At 50.0% G+C, this 23,808-nt stretch overlaps 1 protein-coding gene and 2 pseudogenes across 1 annotated transcript; 1 reads left to right on the forward strand and 2 right to left on the reverse strand.

Annotated features, from left to right (window-relative positions):
• Nucleotides 1-12,520: 12,520 nt before the first annotated feature.
• Nucleotides 12,521-21,212, reverse strand: CYP17A1 (cytochrome P450 family 17 subfamily A member 1). Its single transcript, XM_003922241.4, has 8 exons — nt 20,752-21,212; nt 18,874-19,012; nt 18,383-18,612; nt 17,035-17,121; nt 15,852-16,067; nt 15,383-15,552; nt 13,487-13,587; nt 12,521-12,970 (listed from the first exon to the last, which is right to left on the reverse strand). Exons 1-8 carry the CDS (start codon nt 21,046-21,048, stop codon nt 12,687-12,689), a joined length of 1,524 nt encoding a protein of 507 aa, XP_003922290.1. The 5' UTR covers nt 21,049-21,212; the 3' UTR covers nt 12,521-12,686.
• Nucleotides 21,213-21,933: 721 nt separating this feature from the next.
• On the forward strand, nt 21,934-23,684 carry LOC104650523 (prostaglandin E synthase 3-like; annotated as a pseudogene).
• LOC101045632 (profilin-1 pseudogene) lies at nt 22,394-22,837 on the reverse strand (annotated as a pseudogene).
• Nucleotides 23,685-23,808: the final 124 nt, after the last annotated feature.

A 23,808-nucleotide genomic window follows, 5' to 3' on the forward strand; every position in this document is an offset into this window, starting at 1 on the left:
GGCTGAGGCAGGAGAATTACCTGAACCCAGGAGGCGGAGGTTGCGGTGAGCCGAGATCGCGCCATTGCACTCCAGCCTGGGTAACAAGAGCGAAACTCCGTCTCAAAAAAAAAAAAAAATTAATTTATTTATTTTTATTTTTTGAGATGGAGTCTCACTCTGTCGCTCGCCCAGGCTGGAATGTAGTGGCGCAACCTTTGCTCACTGCAACCTCCACCTCCCGGGTTCAAGTGATTCCCTGCCTCAGCCTCCCGAGTAGCTGGGATTACAGAAACGTACCACCACCCCCAGCTAATTTTTGTATTTTTAGTAGAGACCAGGTTTCACCATGTTGACCAGGCTTGAACTCCTGGCCTCAAGATATCCACCTGCCCCAGCCTCCCAAAGTGCAGGGATTACAGGCGTGAACCACTGCTGCGACCAGCCAGGTGTAAGTCCTTGCTTGAAGAACAGCTTACTACCTCTGCCCAGGGAGGAAGACAGCCCTACCCAGCAAGACTGCAGGTAAGCAAAGCAAGGTAGTGCACATCCTAGGAACCCTCCAGGAAGGGGTTCCTGCCTCCGTAAGTGGAGTGCCCACTGGTGGGTCGGCACCCTGGGGGTGTTGGCAAGTGAGTGTTGTCCTCCTAGGCCCTGGCTTCCCGGGCAATCAGCCCTGTTGTTTCCAAGAGGCCAGTTTTAGCCAGACGTGCCCCCACCCCTGTCTTTGACCCTCGGGCAGAGGACATTCCTGGCCCCTCAGTGACACTAGGGGAGTGGTTACTGACTTGTTCTTTCTAAACTGTTGTTTCCTTCAGGCAACCCCAGTAGGGTCATACTAGCATCTAGAGACAGTTTTTTGTTTTTGTTTTTGTTTTTGAGACAGAGTCTCACTTATTGCCCAGGCTGGAGTGGAGTGCAATGACGCAATGTTGGCTCATCGCAACCTCCACCTCCTTGGTTCAAGTGACTCTCCTGCCTCAGCTTCCCGAGTATCTGGGATTACAGGCATGTGCCACCACGCCTGGCTAATTGTATTTTTACTAGAGACGCGGATTCTCCCTGTTGGTCAGGTTGGTCTCGAACTCCTGACCTCAGGTAATCTGCCCACTTTGGCCTCTCAAAGTGCTGGGATGACAGGCATGAGCCACCGCACCCAGCCAACAGTTCTGTTCTAAAACCACAGAAGTGAAACTCTGGGAGTACATCCTTCTTGCCTTCTTTAAGCTAACGTCTGAGTGGCACAAAAAATGGTGTAAGTCTGAGGGGATGATTGCCAGAGGCTGTGCATGTGCCCTGGATGCCCAGGTCTAGAGGGGACCGTGCTATTGGACCCCAGGCTGCTGGGTCGCTGAGTTCCTCATTTCTGTGATGAAATATGCGTTGCTTGTCTCTATTGCCCCATATGACCAAGTGCAGGTGGTGACGGTACCAGCGGCCAGAACTGCAAACCAGAGTACTTTTGGTGAACAAGAATTTCAAGAAATTCCACATTCTTGTTTCCTGTTTTCAGCCAAAGGCAAAAACCAGGGTTTGACTCAGAAAAGGAGGGGGAAGTGGGTTTGGTTGGTAGCTTCTTGCTGAGAGAGAATTTGGGTTCTGGCCTGGGGACAAGTATAGCCTCACTGAAGAGCTGAGCCTTTACTGAGCACCTACCAGATGCCAAGGCATGAGAATGCAAAGATGCCTTAGGCCTGGCTCCTCCTCTTTTTTTTTTTTTTTTGAGACAGAGTCACTTTGTCTCCCAGGCTAGAATCAATGGTACAATCGCAGCTCACTAAAACCTCCACCTCCCAGGTTCAAGTGATTCTCCTGTCTTAGCCTCCCGAGTAGCCGGGATTACAGATGTGCACCGCCATGCTCAGGTAATTTTTGTATTGGATAGAGACAGGTTTTACCATGTTGGCCAGGCTGGTCTCGAACTCCTGATCTCGAGTGATCTACCTACGTCAGCCTCCCAAAGCGCTGGGATTACAGGTGTGAGCCACCATGCTGGGCCCTGGCTCCTCTTTAGAGGAGCTAATGGTGTTCTAGAGAGGAAGGAAGGCACATCAGCAATTTTAGTACCAGGTGGAAAGTGCCACGAAGCATGTGTGCACAGAGGGGAGTTCAGCCCAACTAGGGGATCAAGGCAGGCTTCCTGGAAGAGATACCTCTAAACTGAGCCTGTCAGATTAAGAAGGGTGCAAGGGAATTCTAAGCAAATGTTTCTTCTGCAGAATATTGAGTGCCTACTGTGTGCCTGGTACTGAAAAGCACAAAACAGCATGGGAGGCCCTGAATAGGAGACTGCATGGCATGTAGAAAGCTGCAAGCAATTTATCATTGCATTCTGGGAAGTAGCCAGAGATCAAGTTGGAGAGAGGAGCAGGTCATATATTTTAATTTTTTTTTGAGATGGAGTCTTGTTCTGTCACCCAGGCTGGAGTGCAGTGGTGCAGTCTTGGCTTACTGTAACCTCCGCCTCCTGTGTTCAAGTGATTCTCCTGCCTCAGCCTCCTGAGTAGCTGGGATTACAGGCGCCCACCACCACGCCTGGCTGATTTTTGTATTTATAGTAGAGATGGGGTTTTGCCATGTTGCCCAGGCTGGTCTCGAACTCCTGAGCTCAAATGATCCTTCCGCCTCAGGCTCCCAAAGTGCTGGGATTACAGGCGTGAGCCACTGCACCTAGGAAAATATTTTAATTTAATTTGTCTTTATTGCTTTGTTGGTTGACTGTTTCCACTATGCCAGTCTTGGGTGAGCATCTTAGCTACATTAAAAAAAAAAAAAAAAAAAAAATTAGCCTCAAAACAGGCCTCTGAGGTATACAGGCTGCAATTATTCCTGCTTTCTTGACGGGAAAGAAAGCATCCAGAGGACTTAATTTAATGTTCCAAGATCTCGTAGCTAATAAGTGGGAGAGCCAGGATTTGAAGCCAGGTCTGGGCTCCAAGGCCGGGGTAATAACCAGAAGGCTGGACAGTGAAGAGCTGTAATGTAGGTGATCACATCACATGAACTTGTGGCTTCTTTCTCTCTCTTCTTTTGGCCCAGGCTGGAGTACAGCGGCACAATTTCAGCTCACTGCAATCTCAATTTCCCACGCTCACTGAGCCTCCCACTTCATCCTCTCCAAGTAGCTGAGACTACAGATGCACACCACCACGCCCAGCTAATTTTTTTTTTTTTTTTTGAGACGGAGTTTCGCTCTTGTTACCCAGGCTGGAGTGCAATGGCGCGATCTCGGCTCACCGCAACCTCCGCCTCCTGGGTTCAGGCAATTCTCCTGCCTCAGCCTCCTGAGTAGCTGGGATTATAGGCACACACCACCATGCCCAGCTAGTTTTTTGTATTTTTAGTAGAGACGGGGTTTCACCATGTTGACCAGGTTGGTCTCGATCTCTCGACCTCGTGATCCACCCGCCTCGGCCTCCCAAAGTGCTGGGATTACAGGCGTGAGCCACCGCGCCCGGCCCCAGCTAATTTTTATATTTTTTGTAGAGACAGGATTTTGCCATGTTGCCTAGCCTGCTCTTGAACTACTGGGCTCAAGCGATCCACCTGCCTTGGCCCCCCAAAGTGGTGGGATTACAGACATGAGCCTTGTAATTTCTTTTCAAAGGTGAGAGAAAACTAGAGAACGATGTATTGAGCTAACAGTAAATGGTGAAAGATTAAACAGACACCGTTTCCTCAGGAGCTGCTCCATCTCCTCTTGCTCCAGGAGGCAGACCCCCCACACCCAGCAAGGCTTCACCTCCAAGAGCCCCTCAGTGCTAAAATGGCGTCACCCCTGGCACAGGTGATGCTGCCTGCCACCAGTATCCGGACCAATGTCAACTTCCAGGGAGGGTATAACCCTTTGGTAACACTGTAAAATTCTCAGGAGTTACAGTTTAGATCTTGTCTCTTTTCCTGGAAAGAGTGTTTTTGCTCTTCCTCCAAGGGGATGAGAATAGAGCTTTCTGTGTCTGTGAGGAGAGAAGAGGATTTTTGTTTGACCTGAAATTTCTCCTCACTCTGTTACAAGCCTGTTCCTCACCATAGCTTCAGATTCCCTTCATTTCATGTTTTCTCACCAAGAAGTCTCAAGAAACCCAATCCCAGCTGGGTGCGGTGGCTCATGCCTGTAATTCCAGCACTTTTGGAGGCCGAGGCGGGCAGATCACGAGGTCAAGTGATCAAGACCATCCTAGCCACATGGTGAAACTCCATCTCTGCTAAAAATATAAAAATTAGCTGGGCGTGGTGGCGAGTGCCTGTAATCCCAGCTGCTTGGGAGACTGAGGCAGGAGAATCGCCTGAACCCAGGAGGTGGGGGTTGCAGTGAGCCGAGATTGCACCACTGCACTCCAGCCTGGCGACAGAGTGAGACGCTGTCTCAGCAACAACAACAACAAAAAGAAACCCAGTCTCATGGAAAATGTGACAGAACACCTCCTGTGTTAGAGCCATGATGAGTTTGCGTTTGGGTTCTCCACTCGCTGCCAGCCTTTTCCCTGCAGGGATGGAGCAGGCAGGCAGCAGGCCAGGGGCTGTAAGTGGGCCCTTCGGGGACAGAGTGAGCAGGGTGGGTTCCCCAGGGTTCCATCCTGCAGAGGGACTCATCTGCATATATCCACTTCCCCTCCCGACCAAACTGGTGGCTTTTGGGGTGGTTTGTATAAAACCCTGAGAAAGACTCATTTCGTGGGTTTGGCTATAGACAACAATGAGAAACCCAGTATTTATCAAGGCACTCAATGTATTTCATAGGCTCACATTTCATTCTCACAGTAACGCTATGACACAAACACCTGAGTTCCCCACCTCCCCCTCCCACCATATTACAGATGGGAAAACTGAGACTGAAGGCCACATAAGGTACCCATGGCCACTCAGCTTGTAAATGACAACACCAGGAGGGTTTGTCTCCAGAACATGACTCAAGTCATTTGTAGTCCCGTGTGTGGGACTCTCCTGCCCACACAGCCCTTTCTGATTCCCGTCCTCACCTGGGCCTCAGAAGACGGGGCAGCACAGGTGCTAAGTTCCCCAACGTCATCGGTGGGAAACTGAAGTTCAGGAAGTTAGCGATGGGCCTGAGAGCCAGGGCCAGGAAATGGGAGCGGGGGGCGAGCACCTGGGGGGTCTGGGTCCTCCTCATCCATTGTGCTTCCCGCCCCACTGCATGGCCTCTGTGACTGGATCCTTACCCTCCAGAGAGGGGCGCTAACATCTGTGAGTGTGACTGCAGAGAGTGCTGTGCATTTGCTTCAGGTTTTGTAGCCATCAGAGGCTGATGGAAAATTCACTCACTCTCACCCTCCCACACCAGGGAAGGACTTCCCTCCCCGGCAGCAAGGAGACACAGGGGAACTGCTTTTTCTTTCCTTCCTTCCTTCCTTTTTCCTTCCTTTCTCCTTCCTTCCTTCCTTCCTTCTTCCTTCCTTCCTTTTTTTTTTTTTTTTTTGAGACGGAGTTTCACTCTTGTTACCCAGGCTGGAGTGCAATGGCGCGATCTCGGCTCACCGCAACCTCCGCCCCCTGGGTTCAGGCAATTCTCCTGCCTCAGTCTCCTGAGTAGCTGGGATTATAGGCACACGCCACCATGCCAAGCTAATGTTTTGTAGTTTTAGTAGAGACGGGGTTTCACCATGTTGACCAGGATGGTCTCGATCTCTTGACCTCGTGATCCACCCGCCTCGGCCTCCCAAAGTGCTGGGATTACAGGCTTGAGCCACCGCGCCTGGCCTCTGCCTTCCTTCTTCCTTCCTTCCTTCCTCCTTCCTTCCTTCCTTTTTTCCTTCCCTCCCTCCTATCCTCTCTCTCCTTCCTTCCTTCCTCAAGGTCTTGCTCTGTCAACCAGGCTGGAGTGCAGTGGCATGCTCACTACCAGTCTCAACCTACTGGGTTCAATGTGATCCTCCCACTTCAGCTTCCCAAGTAACTGGGACCAGCTGGGACCACAGGCACATGCCACCATACCTGGCTAATTTTTTGTATTTTTTTTTTGTAGCCACGGGGTTTCACCATGTTGCCCAGCTGGATTGGAACTCCTGAGCGCAAGAGATCCACCCACCTTGACTTCCCAAAGTGCTGGAATTACAAAGCACTGGTGTGAGCCACCGCCTCCCAGCCCAGGAACTGCTTTTCATTTTGTTTGTTTGTTTGAGATGGAGTAGTCTTGTTCTGTTGCCCAGGCTGGAGTACAGTGGCATGATCTCGGCTCACTGCAACCTCCACCTCCCGGGTTCTAGCGATTCTCCTGCCTCAACCTCCCAAGTAGCTGGAACTACAGACGCACGCCACCACACCTGGCTAATTTTTGCATTTTTTGTTTGTTTGTTTGTTTGTTTGTTTTTGAGACGGAGTTTCGCTCTTGTTACCCAGGCTGGAGTGTGATGGCGCGATCTCGGCTCACCGCAACCTCCGCCTCCTGGGCTCAGGCAATTCTCCTGCTTCAGCCTCCTGAGTAGCTGGGATTACAGGCACGCACCACCATGCCCAGCTAATTTTTTGTATTTTTAGTAGAGACAGGGTTTCACCATGTCGAACATGATGGTCTCGAACTCTCGACCTCGTGATCCACCCGCCTCGGCCTCCCAAAGTGCTGGGATTACAGGCTTGAGCCACCGCGCCCGGCCTATTATTTTTGCATTTTTAAATAGAGATGGGGTTTCGCCAAGTTGGCCAACCTGGTCTAGAACTCCTGACCTCAGATGATCTGCCCTCCTTGGCTTTCCAAAGTGCTGGGATTACAGATGTGAGCCACTGTGCCCAGCCAGGAACTGCTTTTCTTTAAGACAAGAATGGCCCGTTTCTGGAAAGATTGGCTCTTAATAGCTCACTAGAACAGATTATTACATTTTCAGGAATTTTATGAGCTGTTTATATGAAGCAGCCAGTTTAAAAAACTTAAACCTGCAATTGGGTTATATTAAAAAAAAAAAAAGGTAATAAATACTCAAAACTGATATTTCCTAGTTATTTTACTACATGTTACTGTTATCTGTGCCTTTGAGATTATTTACATGTATATATCAGTATAGTAGAAATACTGCATAACGGCGTTTACTATATAATGATAACAGAAAGAACATATAATGCTACTGTGTGTCTCTTCCCAACCCTGCATTTACTGGCATCACATTAGTAGCTTAACATTGGTCATGGTGGGAGTATTTACACCACAGTAGTCAGCAAACACTACAAACCAAGGCTATTCCACACACCCCCGCCCCTCCCAGACCTGGTGGTTAAACATTTATTTATCATCACACCACTGGTTAAGGACAGTCTGAGGCTCAAATGGTGACTGTGGAGTCTTGGCAAAGACCTTCCAGTTCTGTCAAAGATCTGGGCTTTCTTCTGCATAAGGAAATAGAATTTATTTACTTATCACTGGGCCAATTAACCAAGTGATTTAGAGCATTTGATTCAGTCCTCTTGAGATAGGAGGTGGGGTTCAGACATGGAACCAAATTAAGGACTAGCGAAAACGTGGGCTGGGCGAGGCGGCAGGAGCGGCTTTCCATAAGACGTGCCTGCTAGGGTGTCACGTCAGTTTACTATTGCTGTGGCAAAGCCCAGGAGTTACCATCCCTTTTCATGGCAATGACCTGATGACCTGGAAGTTACCACCCTCATCCTAGAAATCTCTGCGTAATCCACCCAGTAATTTGCATATAATTAAAAGTAGATCTCCATATGAGTGCAGCCCTGCCTCTGCGTTGCTGTTCTGGGCACACTGCCCATGGGTAGCCCTGCTCTGCGAGGAGCAGTGCCTCTGCTGCTGCTGTGCACTGCTGCTTGCTGGCCACCACCACCAGCTTGCCTTGGAATTCTTCCCTGGGTGAAGCCAAGAACCTTCCTGGGCTAAGCCCCAATGTTGGGGCTTAACTGTCCTTCATCACTCTTATGTGTCTAACCTTCTATTTGTCAGGTGCTGATATGCAGGATAAAGAACATGAGAAGGCTCAGTCTTGAATTCCAGAGGTACAGAGGTAGACAGTGTCCCTGGGTACTCCCACCCAGGCAGATGCTCAGAGGCCATGGTTCAATTTAGGTTCAGTACCAAGGAACAGAAGCTGAGTGCTAAAGAGGGATGCTTATGGTGGATTCGTGAGTCATAAGAAATATGTCTGAGCCTCAAGGTGGTGAGTTTAGATCAGTGGTGAAAAGGCCTTCCAAACAGGGGAGAGTACAGTTTGGGCAGGAGTCAAAGTTCATAGTCATTTTCTGAAAGGTCACTCAGCTTTTCTGAAAGGTACTCTCCCAGTCAAACATAACAAGAGTCCTTCTGTGTGACCACAGGGGACAGATGGGAAAGCATGGCTGGCTCCTCACCATGCACCATTGAAATCTCGGGTTCTGGTTGCAGCCCTGCTGCTGAGTAGCTGTGTGATCTGGGGCAGGTCATACCCTACCTCTACCCCATGATGACCCTCAATTTCCTTATCTTCCGAATGAAGGTTTAGACAGGACACAGTGGCTCACATCTGTAATTCCAGAATTTTGGGAGGCCAAACTCACTAGGGACCATGAGTTTGAGACTAGTCCGGGCAACATAGCTAGATCCCCATCTCTTCAAAACACTTAAAAATTAGCGGGAGTGGTGGCACACACCTGTAGTCCCAGCTACTCAGGAGGCTGAGGCAGGAAGATCTCTTGAGCCCAGGAGTTACAGGCTGCAGTGAGCCATGATCGCACCACTGCACTCCAGCTTGAGGAACAGAGTGAGACCGTGTCTCAAAAAAATGAAGTTCATAGGAAAGTTTGCGGGCAGCTGTGGCTGGCCCCATCCCCCATCACAAGCAGCCTGGGAGAGATGCTGACAGCGCAGCGAGCTCAAGGGAAAAGCTAAACTGGAGGTTGTCCCCTTCCCTCTCGCGGGTCGTCTGCCCCCATCAGCTAGGGGATAGATTCAAGTCAAGCTATCCTCAGCTCAGAGCAGAGGGGAACAAGATTGGCTGGAGGAAGGTTAAGTATTTCAAATTTGCTCAGAATTTGAAAGGCTTGCTATTTATTTATTTATTTATTTATTTATTTATTTATTTATTTATTTATTTATTTATTTGAAAGAGTCTCTCTCACTCACCCTGTCACCCAGGCTGGAGTGCAGTGGCACAGTCTCAGCTCACTGCAACCTCCACCTCCTGGGTTCAAGTGATTCTCCTGCCTCAGCCTCTGAGTAGCTGGAACTACAGGTGTGTGCCACCATGCCCAGCTAATTTTTGTATTTTTGGTAGAGACAGAGTTTCACCACGTTGACCAGGCTGGTCTCAAACTCCACAGCTCAAGTGATCTGCCCACCTTGGCCTCCCATAGTGTTGGCATTATAGGTGTGAGCCATTGTGCTTGGCCTAAAAGGCATTGTGTAGACTAATGGTGAAAGATAAGCACTTAGCAGAAGGCCTGTGTCCTCTGTAGAAGCGGTAGGTGAGTTTAACTGGGATGGAAAACATCCGTTCTCTAACTACTGAACCAGAATGTTCAGTAGTTTCTTTCTCTTTAGAGATAGGCTCTTGCAGGCCGGGCACGGTGGCTCAAACCTGTAATCCCAGCACTTTGGGAGGCCGAGGCAGGTGGATCACGAGGTCAAGAGATTGAGACCATCCTGGTCAACATGGTGAAACCCCATCTCTACTAAAAATACAAAACATTAGCTGGGCATGGAGGCACGTGCCTGTAATCCCAGCTACTCAGGAGGCTGAAGCAGGAGAATTGCCTGAACCCAGGAGGCGGAGGTTGCGGTAAGCCGAGATCGCGCCATTGCACTCCACTCCAGCCTGGTTAACAAGAGTGAAACTCCGTCTCAAAAAACAAAAAAAAAGAGAGATAGGCTCTTGCTCCAGGCTAAAGTGCAGTGGTGCGATCTCAGATCACTGCAGCTTTGGCCTCCAGGGCTCCAGCAATCCTCCCACCTCAGCCTCCTGAGTAGCTGAGACTACAGGTGTGCCACCATGCCTGGCTAATTTTTTTTTTTTTTTTAATTTTTGTAGAAACAGGGTCTCACTCTGTTGTCCAGGCTGTTGTCAAACTCCTGGGCTTAAGGGATCCTTCTGCTTAGGCCCCCACAAAGTGCTAGAATTCCAGGCATGAGCCACCACACCTGGCCTCCTGCAGGCTTTTTAGCAAAGTCCCAGGGTAACTGGCAGATGAAGGCCAAGACCAAGTTAGGGGACAGTAGGGAATGGTCCATTGCCCCTGATTAACAAAGTTTTGTTTTTGTTTTTTTTTTTGAAATGGAGTCTTGCTCTGTTGCTCAGGCTGGAGTGCGGTGGTGTGGTCTCAGCACTGGAGTGCAGTAGCGTGATCTAGAGTGCAGTGGTGTGATCCACCTTCCAGGTTCAAGTGATTCTCCTGCCTCAGGCTCCTGAGTAGCTAGAATTACAGGTGTGCACGACCATGCCCAGCTAATTTTTGTATTTTTAGTAGAGATGGGTTTTCACCATGTTGGTCAGGCTGGTCTCGAACTCCTGACCTTGTGATCTGCCCGCCTTGGCCTCCTAAACTGCTGGGCTTATAGGTGTGAGCCACCGTGCCCAGCCAACAAAGCTCTTTTTAAGGAAGAAGGTAGTGCTGTAATTGAAAACCTTGTCTCCTTCCTAAAAGAAATCAAGGGACTCCCTTGATTTCTTTTCTGTGAGACTTAGCTAGGCAGGGTGTCAGCCATACTCTGCTGAGGTACTTCCAGAGCCTTCTGCCTAGTCAGAGGGGACGGACTGGATTGTTGATGATCTGACCCTTGTCTGGCTGGCACCAGGCAGCTGGGGACGGGGCCTCTCTCTAGGCTAAAAGGCAAGGGTCAGTTTCTTCCGGGATATCTCAGGACATTCATTTGCAGACTGCCCAATGACCAAGGTTTAAATATACTGGTTTCAAGATCTAAAGGAGTCAGGGCTCCATTTTCTAGTGAGGAAGCTTTTATAGACTTCTTGGGGTTTTTTAGTGGGGAAAAGGAGGCAGAACCCAAGCGCTGCTGCAGAAGATGGCTGTAGAAGCCCTTACCTGGCAGTGTTTACCCCAGGGAAGGATGAGGAAAGGACCAGTCTTGGTCTTTGCAGACCGAGATAGAGGGGTGGCAATGGCAGGTCCAGTCTGTGGGTCACGTACACTCCCCCAAGGTCAAAACCTGTGAGGTAACATGCAGTGAAGCCTGTTTGGATCAAAACAAACAACACTTTGGCCCTGCTTTCAAAATATAAACTCAAGCCAGGCTCCGTGGCTCACACCTGTAATCCCAGCACGTTGGGAGGCCAAGGCAGGATCACTTGAGGGGTTCAAGACCAGCCTGGCCAACATGGTGAAACCCCATCTCTACTAAAAATGCAAAAATTAGTCAGACATGGTGGCAGGCACCTGTAATCCCACCTACTCAGGAGGCTGAGGCAGCAGAATCGCTTGAACCCAGGAGGTGGTGGTTGTAGTGAGCTGAGATCCTGCCACTGCAGTCCAGCGTGGGCGATAGAGCGAGAGTCTGTCTCCAAAACAAAAACAAAAAGCAAAAAATCAAAAAAAAAAAAACAAACCACACCTCATGAGTTCGAGACCAGCCTGACCAACATTACGAAATCTCGTCTCTACTAAGAATACAAATTAGCCAGGCTTGGTGATGCACACCTGTAATCCCAGCTACTGAGCGGAGGCAGGAGAATCACTTGAATCTGGGAGGCAGAGATTGCAGTGAGCCAAGATCGCACCATTGCACCCCACCCTGGGCAACAAGAGTGAAACTCCATCTCAAAAAAAAAAAAAAAAAAAAAAAAAAGCAAAACAACAATTGTTCCACTTACATACTCAAAACTCTCCAGTGACTTCCTGTCATAATTAGAATACAAATCTAACCTTCCTCCTGTTCTCCTGTAATCGCAGCTACAGTGGGAACTGACCCACCACTGTGATGTCATCAGGGCCTACTCTCCCCTTCATTGGCCATGCTGACCTCTTCCACCTGGAGGCCTTTCACCTGCTTCTCTCTCAGTATGGGTCAAGAAAAGCCTGGCTGAGGCTGACCCTTTTCAAAGCAGCCACCAGCTGCTGCTACCATTTTCTCATCATATCACACAAATTGTGATTGACTTCAAAGCACTTATGAGTCTCTGTCTCTGAACTTTTTTTTTTTTTTTTTTTTTTTTGAGATGGAGTTTCATTCTTGTTACCAGGCTGGAGTGCAATGGCGCGATCTCGGCTCACCGCAACCTCCGCCTCCTGGGTTCAGGCAGTTCTCCTGCCTCAGCCTCCTGAGTAGCTGGGATTACAGGCACGTGCCACCATGCCCAGCCAATGTTTTGTATTTTAGTAGAGACGGGGTTTCACCATGTTGACCAGGATGGTCTTGATCTCTTGACCTTGTGAACCACCCGCCTCGGCCTCCCAAAGTGCTGGGATTACAGGCTTGAGCCACCGCGCCTGGCCAAGTCTCTGAACATCTTATTCACTTGTTAGCCCTCACTAGAATATAAGCTTCAGAGGCCACGGAGCTCGAGTGTCCTGAGACAGTCAATGGCACATAGTAGGTGCTCAGTAAAATCTGTGTTGAAAGAACGAGTGACCAAATGAATATACTCAGGGACCTTATGAAAAAAACTATTTATGCACATCACTGACATTGCCACAGGCTGGAAAAGAAGGCAGAGTGGTCTGGGAGCAGGGAAGAACGGCGGAGAAGCGGGGGCTGGTTGCACCTCTAAATCCGTGTTTTGGGCCACAGGGTGGACAGGGGCTGTGAGTTACGGCTTTTAGGTGGTACCCTCAGCCTGGGCTTCCCTCCAGGCCTGGCGCACCTTGATCTTCACTTTGAAAGAGTCGATCATAAAGACCACCTTGGGGTTGCCTTCCAGGGAGGGCAGTTGCCCATCATCTGGCACCTCCAGGTCGAACCTCTGCAGCATCCAGGACATGATGAGGAAGAGCTCCTGGCGGGCCAGGATCTCACCTATACAGGAGCGAGGTCCTGCTCCGAAGGGCAAGTAGCTTAATGTCGGTGAGATGAGCTGAGTTCCCGCTTGATTCAAGAAACGCTCTGCAGGCAAGGAGTGGCATCAGCCAGGGGCTGGGGCTAGGGCAGGAGCAAGTAGAGGCACCGTTCTGCCCTGGCTGTGGGGGAGACATGACCTGCCTGCCCAGGGAACCCCGATCTGAGAATGTAGCCTGATTGTGGGGGAACACCAGCCTGAGGTGAGATACAGCCCTGCTCTCAGGTTACCCTTAAGGACACAGAGGAAATGAAATATTCAGGAAGGATGGAAAAGAGGTGGAATTAATCTATGAAAATACCACCATCCAAGGGGAGAAGCGAGTGACTGAATGGCGGACAGAGGCCTAGAGGGCTTCTTGGAGGTTTGGAAGAAGAGTGTGGGAAACCCAGCTTTGAAGAGATTGAGTAAGTCTATGGCAGGATGAGGGTGTTGACAGGTCCGTGGAGTTGGAGCTGAGTTTTCTAGCAGCAAGCGTGGCAGAGGTGAAGGGGTGCTGGAGTGGCGGAGCAGAATCCAGGCTGGCTGTGTGGCCCAGGGCAGAGGACAGGACAGGGACTCACCAGGCATGAACTTGTCCGGCTGGTGCCACTCTTCATTGTGATGCAGCGCCCACAGATTGATGATGACATGGGTGCCCTTGTCCACAGTAAACTCACCGATGCTGCTCCAGGGAGGAAGGGGAAAAGCGGCTCTGTGAGACACTGATCGGTATTTGCGGAGGTCTGTTTTTGCAGACTTTGACTTAGCAACAGGTGAATGAAATACACTGTTATATACTAGAGTACAGCTTAAGAGTTGGGCTAGGGGGTCCTTAGCTGCATTCAGAGGGCGATTGCAGCTGACGACTACTCTTTTCTTCCTCGCATTTATTCAGTATAGATTTAATAACAGAGGTTTTAAGTCAATATGCATGTGGATAATTAACGTGACTAAAAGAGCAGTTTTGGCCGGGCGCGGTGGCTCAAGCCTGTAATCCCAGCACTTTGGGAGGCCGAGGCGGGTGGATCACGAGGTCGAGAAATCGAGACCATCCCGGTCAACATGGTGAAACCCCGTCTCTACTAAAAATACAAAAAAATTAGCTGGGCATGGTGGCGCTTGCCTGTAATCCCAGCTACTCAGGAGGCTGAGGCAGGAGAATTGCTTGAACCCAGGAGGCGGAGGTTGCGGTGAGCCGAGATCGCGCCATTGCACTCCAGCCTGGGTAACAAGAGCGAAACTCCGTCTCAAAAAAAAAAAGAAAAAAAAAAAAAAAGAGTAGTTTTACGAGTGATAACAGGTCTTGGTTCTGGGGCCTAGAATAAACACCATTAAAGGGTAATTCTTCTTTGACTTCTTCTTGAGAGGACTATTTAGCACAAAGTTTACATGAGTAAACAGAGACAAAGGAATGTGGGGTGAACAGACTTAACTGGGGAAGCTTGTATTATTTTAATCTTCACTTTCTGACTTATTTTTCTAACGGAAGAACTGGCTGTTTTCAGCCTGTTCTATAAGTTACTAAAAACTTTCCGGCCTTCTGAAAGGTTTGAGACGATAATCTATAACTTCCCTAATCTTTCCCTTAATATTTTGCCAGCCACCCTGAGCGAATCCGAACACCTGGAACTTCGTCCTCCCTTCCCTGCTCAGCCTCACGCCCCCTCATTCCTCTGCCATGGGGGAAGCGCCCTTTGCTCCGTCCTTCCCACTCGGTTGTCTTTTCCTCAGCTTCTGCCGATCAAATTTAAATCCAGCCCTTCCCTCTTGACAGGCGCTTATGCCTGAACCCCTGTGTCTGCGGACCTCGGTGTCTGGCATGCATGGAGGTGTGCGTTGTGCTGCAGCTGGTTGGACTTGGTTGGAGCATGGAGCTCCCAGTCTTTCATCCCAGACCACATGTCTCCGAGGGCAGCAGGAAGCTTCTCCTGAAAGTCAGGCAGATCTGTGGATGAGTCCATGTCTGTCTGTGGGTGGTGGAGACATGGAGCCATAGGGTAAGGGGCAGGATGATTTTTTTTTTTTTTTTTTTTTTTTTTTTTTTTTTTTTTTGGTGATGGAGTCTTGCTCTGTTGCCCAGGCTGGAGTGCAGTGGCACAATCTTGGCTCACTGCAACCTCCACCTCCCGGGTTCAAGCGATTCTCCTGCCTCAGCCTCTCAAGTAGCTGGGATTACAGGCACGGGCCACCACCACCATGCCTGGCTAATTTTTCGTATTTTTAGTAGAGACAAGGTTTCACTGTGTTAGCCAGGTTGGTCTCGATCTCTTGACCTCATTATCTGCCCACCTTGGCCTCCCAAAGTGCTGGGATTACAGGCCTGAGCCACCATGCCTGACCTGGTAGGATGATTTCGAGTAGTCAATGGTTGACTGACTTTAGGTTGGCCAGCAGGCAGGGGCTAGGGGGAGCGGGTGGGCTGGCGAACAATGTTAGATGCACCATGAGGCTAGAGGCTGCTGGGAGGGCAGGCGCACCTGGTGTCAACGTTGGCCTTGTGGGGGATGAGCATGGGGGCCACGGGCCTGATGCGAAGCACCTCTCGGATGGTGGCCTCCAGCAGGAGCAGACAGTTACGGTCACTGATAGTTGGTGTGCGGCTGAAACCCACATTCTGGTCAATCTCCTCGTAGAGCTTCTTCTTCACCTGAAGACCAGAGTAAGTTGGAGGTGACCAGTTGTGTGTAAGCCCAGGAGAAGCATGGGCTTATAGAGGAATCCAACTGTGACATCCAGAAGAGCTTGTCCAGTCCCTTCCCAGTAGCGGCTCTGAGGCCCAGGCCCTGCTTCCAGAAGATGGGGCAGTCAAAGCCAACCACAGCTTGGGTAGGGGGCAGAGCAGGCCTAGTCTTCCTGCATAGAAAGCCTGAGGAATTGCCTCTCCCTCTCTCTGGAGCCCAGCGGTTGGGCTGGCAGGGGTCTAGGATTGTTTAGGGGGATGCACACCTGAGGATTGTGCAGCAGGAAGGCCACGATCCACTTGACCACAGAGGTGGTGGTCTCCACACCGGCCCCAAAGATGTCCCCTATGGTGGTGAGAATGTGGCCATCTGAAAGCAGCTCTGCATCTTGATCTGAGCTGGCATTGCCATTATCCGCGTTCATCTTTGCTTGCATCAGTACGTCCAGCATGCTGGTGATAGAGTCGCTGCAGAATTTCTCCTGGGTTGGGTGAGGTTGGGAGACAGTAATAAGGAAGGAGCCTCATTGGTGACACTCCTGCCATACTTCTGTCCCCGACTAGAGATAACAAGGCTCCTTCCACTTGGAAGTGGAGCGGGTCTGGGCAGGACCTACAAGCTTGTGGAGGCAGCCCTGGGCCTTCTTTAAATTTGGTGGAGGGGTAGGTCTCTTCTAGGATCCTCTTCAGTTCCTCACTTTTTCATCCCAACTCCTTAAGTCAGTTTTTTTTTGAGGAGTCTTGCTGCAATGCCCAGTCTGGAGTACAATGGCTCAATCCTGGCTCACTGCAACCTCTGCTTCCTGGGTTCAAGCGATTCTCCTGCCTCAGCCTCCTGAGTAGCTGGGACTACAGGTACCCATCACCACGTCCGACTAGTTTTTGTTTTGAGACGGAGTTTCACTCTTGTTGTTCAGGCTGGAGTGCAATGGTGCAATCTCAGCTTACCACAGCCTCCACCTTGCAGGTTCAAGTGATTCTCCTGCCTCAACCTCCCAAGTAGCTGGGATTACAGGCATGCACCACCATGCCCGGCTAATTTTGTATTTTTAGTAGAGATGGGGTTTCTCCATGTTGGTGAGTCTGGTCTCAAACTACTGACCTCAAACGGTCCACCAGCCTTAGCCTCCCAAAGTCTGGGATTACAGGTATGAGCCACTTCGCTCGGCCTAGTTTTTGTATTTTTAGTGGAGATGGGGTTTCACCATATTACCCAGGCTGGTCTCAAACTACTGACCTCAAACAGTCCACCCGCCTTAGCCTCCCAAAGTGCTGGGATTACAGGCATGAGCCACCGTGCCTGGCCCTTAATTCAGTTTTTATTGTACATCTACTGTGTGCCAGGTTGTCTGCTAGGTTTTGAAGTGCCCACGTGTGTAGAATGGACCCCACCCTGCTCTCATGATTACTTTCAGCCTACCTTGTATTCTCATCGGCTCTATTACCTACCTTGTAATTTCCAATTATTTTATTCAGCAGATCATTTCGTATTTTAACATTGGTCTTTAATTTTTCCAGGGTTTTGTTGGGGAAAATCTGGGAAGTAAAAAGAAATGTTAAATCCATCCCTCTTCCATATTCCTTCTCCAGCTGTCAGAGTCTCTCCTGGAGGCAGATCTTAGCTTTCTGTCTCTGGAAGTTCTACTTCACCCCTGATCTTCAGCCAGAATGGAAGGGAAGATGGGGACACAGAATAGGTTCATCATGACAATTAAGACAATATATATATTTTTAAAGTCAGAGTCTCGCTTTATTGCCCAGACTGGAGTGCAGTGGCGCCATCTCAGCTCACTGTAACCTCTCTGCCTCCTGGGTTCAAGCAATTATCCTGCCTCAGCCACCCGAGTAGCTGGAATTACAGGCATGTGCCACCATGCCCAGTTAATTTTGTATTTTTAGTAGAGACGGGGTTTCTCCATGCTGGCCAGACTGGTCTCTAACTCCTGATCTCATGATCCACCTGCCTCAGCTTCCCAAAGTGCTGGGATTATAGGTGTGAGCCACTGTGCCTAGCCAACTTTTTTTTTTTTTTTTTAAGATGGTCTCTCACTCTGTTTCCCAGGCCGGAGTGCAGTGGAACAATTTCGCCTCACTGCAACCTCCACCTCCTGGGTTCAAGTGATTCTTCTGCCTCAGCCTCCCGAGTAGCTGGGACTACAGGCATATACCACCATGCCTGGCTAATTGTTTGATTTTTATTAGAGATGGGGTTTCATTGTGTTAGCCAGGATGGTCTTGATCTCCTGACCTCATAACCCACTCACCTCGGCCTCCGAAAGTGCTGGGATTACAGGCATGATCCACTGTGCCCGGCCTTTTATGAAGACAATTTTAAACAAGGAAGGGGGTCATAGTCTCCACCTCTCCTTCCCCATTCCATCAGACATCAGCCGCTGACTCTGTGTGCCCAGCCCTTAGTGAGATAGATGTGAGCTTGAAGCCTCGGACAAGCTCCTTAAGCCTGCTAAGCCTGTTTCTCATCTGCACAATGGAGGTAATGAAACCTACCACCAAGGGGAATTCAGTGATGAATACTTATAGAATGCTTCATACTGGCACGTGGTCATCAGAAAAGAAATAAGGGCCATTATCTGGAGTATTAATGTGCATAATTAAAAGGCTAAATCTATCTCTGCAGAGAAATGGCAACGGTTTTAAGAGGTAGAGGTCACTGTGGCTGAGGCAGTCTGGAAAAAGATGGGTTACCGCGGCTGGAGGGAGCAGTTAAAGGAAGGCAGGCTGGCAACACTGTCAAGGTGTACTGGAACCTGAAGGCGGGGTGTGGCGTCATGCTCACCTTCAACCAGGGGAACATGTCTACCCGGCTCTCCTTGCCCAGGGATTCTATAATGCCTTCATTGTAAGTCTCTACGATCTTCAACTCAGGAGCTCCATTCTTGTAGGAGGAATTGAAGCAGATCAAGGAGATTACATTGGTTACCGCCATGAAGACAGGAAAGGACATGTCTATGCTCTGTCCATCGTGGGTGGCCAGTACATCACACAATATACTGATTTCCTGACAAACTGAAAGGAGAGAGGGGCATGAGGGTGGGAAATGAATGAATCAGCACCCTCACCTTCTCTCTACCGGTTCCCTCTTAACAGGAGCAGGGGACAGACAGCAGATGGCCACTAGATGGCAGCAGTAGCCAAGAAAAGGCTGCATTGAACTCTAGCGGTAACCCTCACCCCTCCTCAACCTTCTTTTCCCTCCCCAACCCTCCTCTCCCTCCAGCAGCTCCGGTGGGATCCAGCCCCAGCCCCAGGGGCCAGCCTGGCACTCACTGATCTTCTCCAGTTTCTGATCTCCTTCCTTGAACAGGGAAAAGGTGGCCATCGCAAGCCTTCGATGCAGCTGCCAGTGTGCACCGTAGTCAGCGAAGGCGATGCCCTTGCCCTTGTTGGACAGGATGTCTAGGGTTGCCTTTGGAGAGCAGACAAGGCCGTAGGAATCACGCACCATCCACCCCACCCTGACCCTTGCACCTCCTGTTCCTGCTCTCCTTCCTGGAGGAGAAGGCAGGTACCTGGCATGCTGTCCCCCATGTGGGCACAACCCCATGGCACTCCACCATGACTGTGAGGTCTTGGCAGGACAGACCCTAAGGCCTCCTACTCCCAGTTCCATCAGAAAGACAGTATGTAGAGGAGAAAGAAAGAACCCTGGATTCGAATGCAGCAGTCCTGGGGCTCTGTTTGCTGATAGGGTGCCCTCTGGGCTTCTTCTTTTTATTTTTTTAGATGGAGTCCCGCTCTGTTGCCCAGGCTGGAATGCAGTGGCACAATCTTGGTTCACTGCAACGCCTGCCTCCTGGGTTCAAGCAATTCTCCTGCCTCAGCCTCCTGAGTAGCTGGAATTACAGGGGTGTGCCACCATGCCCAGCTAATTTCTGTATTTTTAGTAGACAGGGGGTTTCACCATGTTGGCCAGGCTGGTCTTGAACTCCTGACCCCATGGTCCACCCGCCTCAGCCTCCCAAAGTGCTGGGATTACAGGCGTGAGCTACTGTACCTGGCTTCTGGGCTTCGTTTTGCTCATCAGTTTCTGACCAGAGGAAGGCAGCTATGGATGAGATACTCTGTAAACTATGCCTGTCCAGAGGGTAGGGAGCAGGTGGGCTTATAGAGGCTGAGGACTGCACAGATCTCCACTTTTCCCTGAGCCCTTTAGGGAGTGCTAAAGGCACAGCTCACCTCACTTGGGTTTACCCTTCCATTGCAAGCTTGCATTCCCAACCACAAGCCCACATCTGCAGAGCGCAGATGTTTTGTTTACCCAGTCTGGACTTGGGCCAAGCTGTCTTCTCCTAGAGGCATCCCCAAAAGCATAAGAGTCCAAAGCCTCCCTTTTCCGTCTCCTGACTCTGAAGCTCCACCTCACTAGCCTCCTCCACCTTCTCTGCCCTGGGGAGGAAACCAGCAGAGGTGGGAGCCAGGTAGTTAGCCAGCAGACCTGGCCGACTGGTCCAAGGAAAAACAAACCAACCCTTGGCTTGATCAAAGCTGAGAGGCTGAGGACCCTGCTGGGGTGTTCAGGGGAGTTCTCAGCAGCAGTGTTTCTGGATGATCAGTAGCCCTCCTGGCCTGGAAGCACAACAGCAAGCTCAGCAGGAGGCTCATCAGCATCCCCGAAATGTCATTGTAGATCACGGCCTCCTGTGAGCCAGAGCAGCTGGAAGCGGCACCAGGAAAACAGCAATCCCAGTTTGCAACAGCCAGGCTACTTGTCCCCAGCAGCTTCCCATGGAGGACGGTAATCACTGCCCCCGTTTTCCAAGAAGAGGAACACGAATCCTGGCTGTATGGGGAGCACTTACTGTGCTGGGCACCAGGCTGGGTGCTGCACATGCACCTTCTCAGTCCACTAGAGAAGTCTAGGCCCAGAGAGAGGAGCGGAGTGAGGCCTCCTTGACTCCTGAGACTACTGTGGTCCTCCCACCCTGCCTCCTGGGCAGCTTGGTAAAGGAGGCCTTCCCTTAATTCTTCCTGCCTCACTTAGAGCCCGGGTAGGGGTCTGAAGGTTCACTCCCCTCACGTCGCCTCACTAGTCTGTTTTGGGAAGAATTACAGTTGGAGCTGGAAGCCCCTTTCTAGGCATGGTGTGAAGACCCGAACAAACCTGGGGGTGGAGAAGGGGACAGGGAGGAGATGGGCATCACTTACCACTTGAGGCCGACCAGCGAAGTCCTTGCCCTTCTTCATAAGTACCTCCTTGGCCAGCTGATGGTTGCCGACAATCACCGTAGGGTTGCTGCCCATACGAAGGGAATAGATAGGTCCATATTTTTTCTGCAGCTTGAATAAGTTCTGATGCATATGGCCATGTCTGGGGAGGAATGGCAGGCTGCCCACCACGGGCAGGGACAGGAGGCTCTTGGGGTACTTGGCACCAGGGGACCTTCTCTTGGGCCAAAAGAAATAGGTGAGGGTGAACAGCAAGAGAGTCACAAGCTCCCACATGGTGGCTAGGTGCTGGCAGGCAAGAGGGACAGCGGTGGAGTGGGAGAGCTCCAGCAACTCTAGGACACAAAGGTTTTTAAAGGGCTACACTGATCTTCACCTTGACTTTGTGTTATCTCTTGCCTTGTGAAAGATCCTCCTGGAGCTCAGCCAGGCCTGAGCTCACTTCCAGAAGGGAGATTGGTGGTGGGAGTGAAGGCCTCCTCAAGGGCTGGCTCAACTCCAGGGCAAACTTCCGGAGGAGGAGCTAGGTAAGGGAGGTCAGTTGATCCCCCTCTGAAGAGCTCTCCATGCTTGAATGACCCCAGAGTGCAAATGTCATCTGGGCTCAGGAATCAAGGCTTGGAACTTTCCATGTTGCAAAATCAAAATCACTGGACAGAAGACAGTCGGGAGGGTTACAAGTAGCAGGGACTATCAAAGGTCTTTTATCTTATCATTTAAGAACTGAAGAAAGTGAGGTCTTCAAAAGTCAGACATGGGGCTGGGCACGGTGGCTCATGCCTCTGATCCTAGCACTTTGAGAGACTGAGGCGGGTGGATCACTAGAGCTCAGGAGTTCAAGACCAGCCTGGCCAACATGGTGAAACCTGGTCTCTACTGAAAACACAAAAAATTAGCCAGGCATGGTGGTGCATGCCTTTAATCCCAGCTACTTGAGAAGCTGAGGCAGGAGAATCGCTTGAACCCGGGAGGCGGAGGTTGCAGTGAGCCAGGATTGCACCACTGCACTCCAGCCTGGGCGACAGAGCCAGGCCCCGTTTCAACAAAAAAAGTCAAGTGGTGACTTCTGAGGACCCAGGTCAAGCCTGCTGCTGCTGCTCTCACCTGAGGGGAATGAGAAGAGGCTGCGCCCATGGAGGAACGCGGCGTCTAGGAGTCACCATGGGAGAGGAGCATCTTCTTCCTGGCAGCAGCTGCCACCGGACACCAGCCCACCCGTTTCCCCATCCCACGCAGCCTGCTTCTGCAACGTGATATGATAGAAGGGACTATATCTTCCTTGAATTTTGGGTTGAAGACAGTAAAGATGTTAATGTCAGTTTTAAGAAATCCAAACTTGCATTCAGTTGTCTTGGAGGAAATGATAATTTTTTTTAAGTAGAATCTTTTTTGTTCAGAAAAAAGAATAAACCCCACACCAAAAAAATTTTCCAACCACACACAGGAGAGGCATGGATAGGGTGAGGTGACTGTCTATCCAGCCCTGGCCCTCCAGCCCATGTGGTTTCGGCAGCAATACGGGGTGTGGGGTAAGGGCCCCCAAAATATAAATGGCGTATGTGTGTTTGGGAAGGAAAGGGGTGCTAAGCTGTGGGAAGCAGTAGGGAAGGGACAGACGAGGTCAGTATTGGGAACGCTGGAGGTAGGAGGCTGTTTCATAACATTTCTTGTTGATCAAACTGCTTTAGAAATCTTCTTTGCCAATCAGCAGGACTAGCGTCCTGACAATCATGGTGACAGTGATATTGAAGTTGGGGGCTCCACTGGTGCTCTTGGTATGAAGATCCATGCTCAGTTCCCCATCCTGCAGCAGTGGGTCCGGGATCACAGAACATTTCTGGCCCCCAAGTGTCAGCCCATTCACAAAAAAACTTGACCAGTCTTTGCCAATCAGGACACCAACCTCAGCTGGCCTGATGTTGGTGAAGGTTTTCCCGGGGACGGCAGTCCAGATGGAGGGCAAGTCTTTGTAGCCCACAGCAGCCGTGTCCTGACAGGTCCCTTCTGCCACCAGGTTGTTGATGTGGGCGTTCCACCCTGCCGTGTGCTGCTGGCAGCGCTGTTGGTGAATTGGCAGGCGGGCAGGGGAGACAGAGAGCTCAGGCCACACACTGTGGTCTGGACTGCTGCTCCACTAGCTGTGCAGAAGCCCTAGTACTGCCACTTCCTGGAAGTGTTCATTTTAAGCATTTTGATCTTTTTCACTGTATTGAGCCAAATGATATCAAGCGTAAATGAATGGACAGACAGATTTTAGTTGTTTACAAAAAGGAAAATCTAGCCAGTCATGGCCAACATTAGCAAAAGAAAGGGCAAATCTTAACTGGCTTAGTGTGGACTTCAGTCGTTGGAAAGATTGGGCAGATTATTCAGATGAAGCCATGTCTGATTTTGATCGTTTCTCTGAGAACAACATGGGTGGTGAAGAGGATGTAGATTGACCAGATGGAGCAGATGATCATTCACAGGATAGTGAAGATGAAAAAATGCCAGATCTGGAGTAAGGAATATTATCATTACCTGGATTTTGAGAAAGAAAAATAACTTCTCTGCAAGATTTTATAATTGAGAGAATTCCTGAGTTGATAGCTCTAAAGGCAGATGGTGTCTTTGCCTACTTAAACTTATTTTTCAACCTGTTTGATTTTCAAAAGGCCTCACTAAGGGTAGATATATACCATTGTATGGGGCAATTTTGAGTCAGCTAAGGCAATAACCTTATGCATGAACATTTCCCAACTTCCATGAAACTGTTGAGGTCCCAGGCAATTGATGCAGCAGTTGTGATAAATACAAACATCTCACTTAAGTCTCCTTTTCTTCATAACATAGATACTGACATGATAGGAAGCTCTCAGCTTGGGGAAAGAGAACTAAATGTTAGATTATAGAACATGAATTCAAAAGTGGCTGAAACAAATTGACACCTTACTGGTAACCTGTTATTCCTCTTGTGATATTCCTCAAGATCGTTCTACTAAAGCTTATTTTTCAAAAGATTTATGTCTCAGACTGGGCACAGTGGCTCACGCCTGT

This window comes from Saimiri boliviensis, chromosome 12 (genome assembly GCF_048565385.1).
Source record: "Saimiri boliviensis isolate mSaiBol1 chromosome 12, mSaiBol1.pri, whole genome shotgun sequence".
Classification (NCBI taxonomy): domain Eukaryota; kingdom Metazoa; phylum Chordata; class Mammalia; order Primates; family Cebidae; genus Saimiri; species Saimiri boliviensis.

Excerpts from the sequence above, each read along its gene's own strand:
- CYP17A1 (XM_003922241.4), bottom strand. The coding sequence starts at position 21,048 with ATGTGGGAGCTTGTGACTCTCTTGCTGTTCACCCTCACCTATTTCTTT. Across the intron at positions 19,013-20,751 it reads TCGCTGGTCGGCCTCAAGTG|GCAACCCTAGACATCCTGTC; the intron begins GTAAGTGATGCC and ends TGCTCTCCAAAG. Across the intron at positions 17,122-18,382 it reads ACATGTTCCCCTGGTTGAAG|ATTTTCCCCAACAAAACCCT; the intron begins GTGAGCATGACG and ends TTTACTTCCCAG.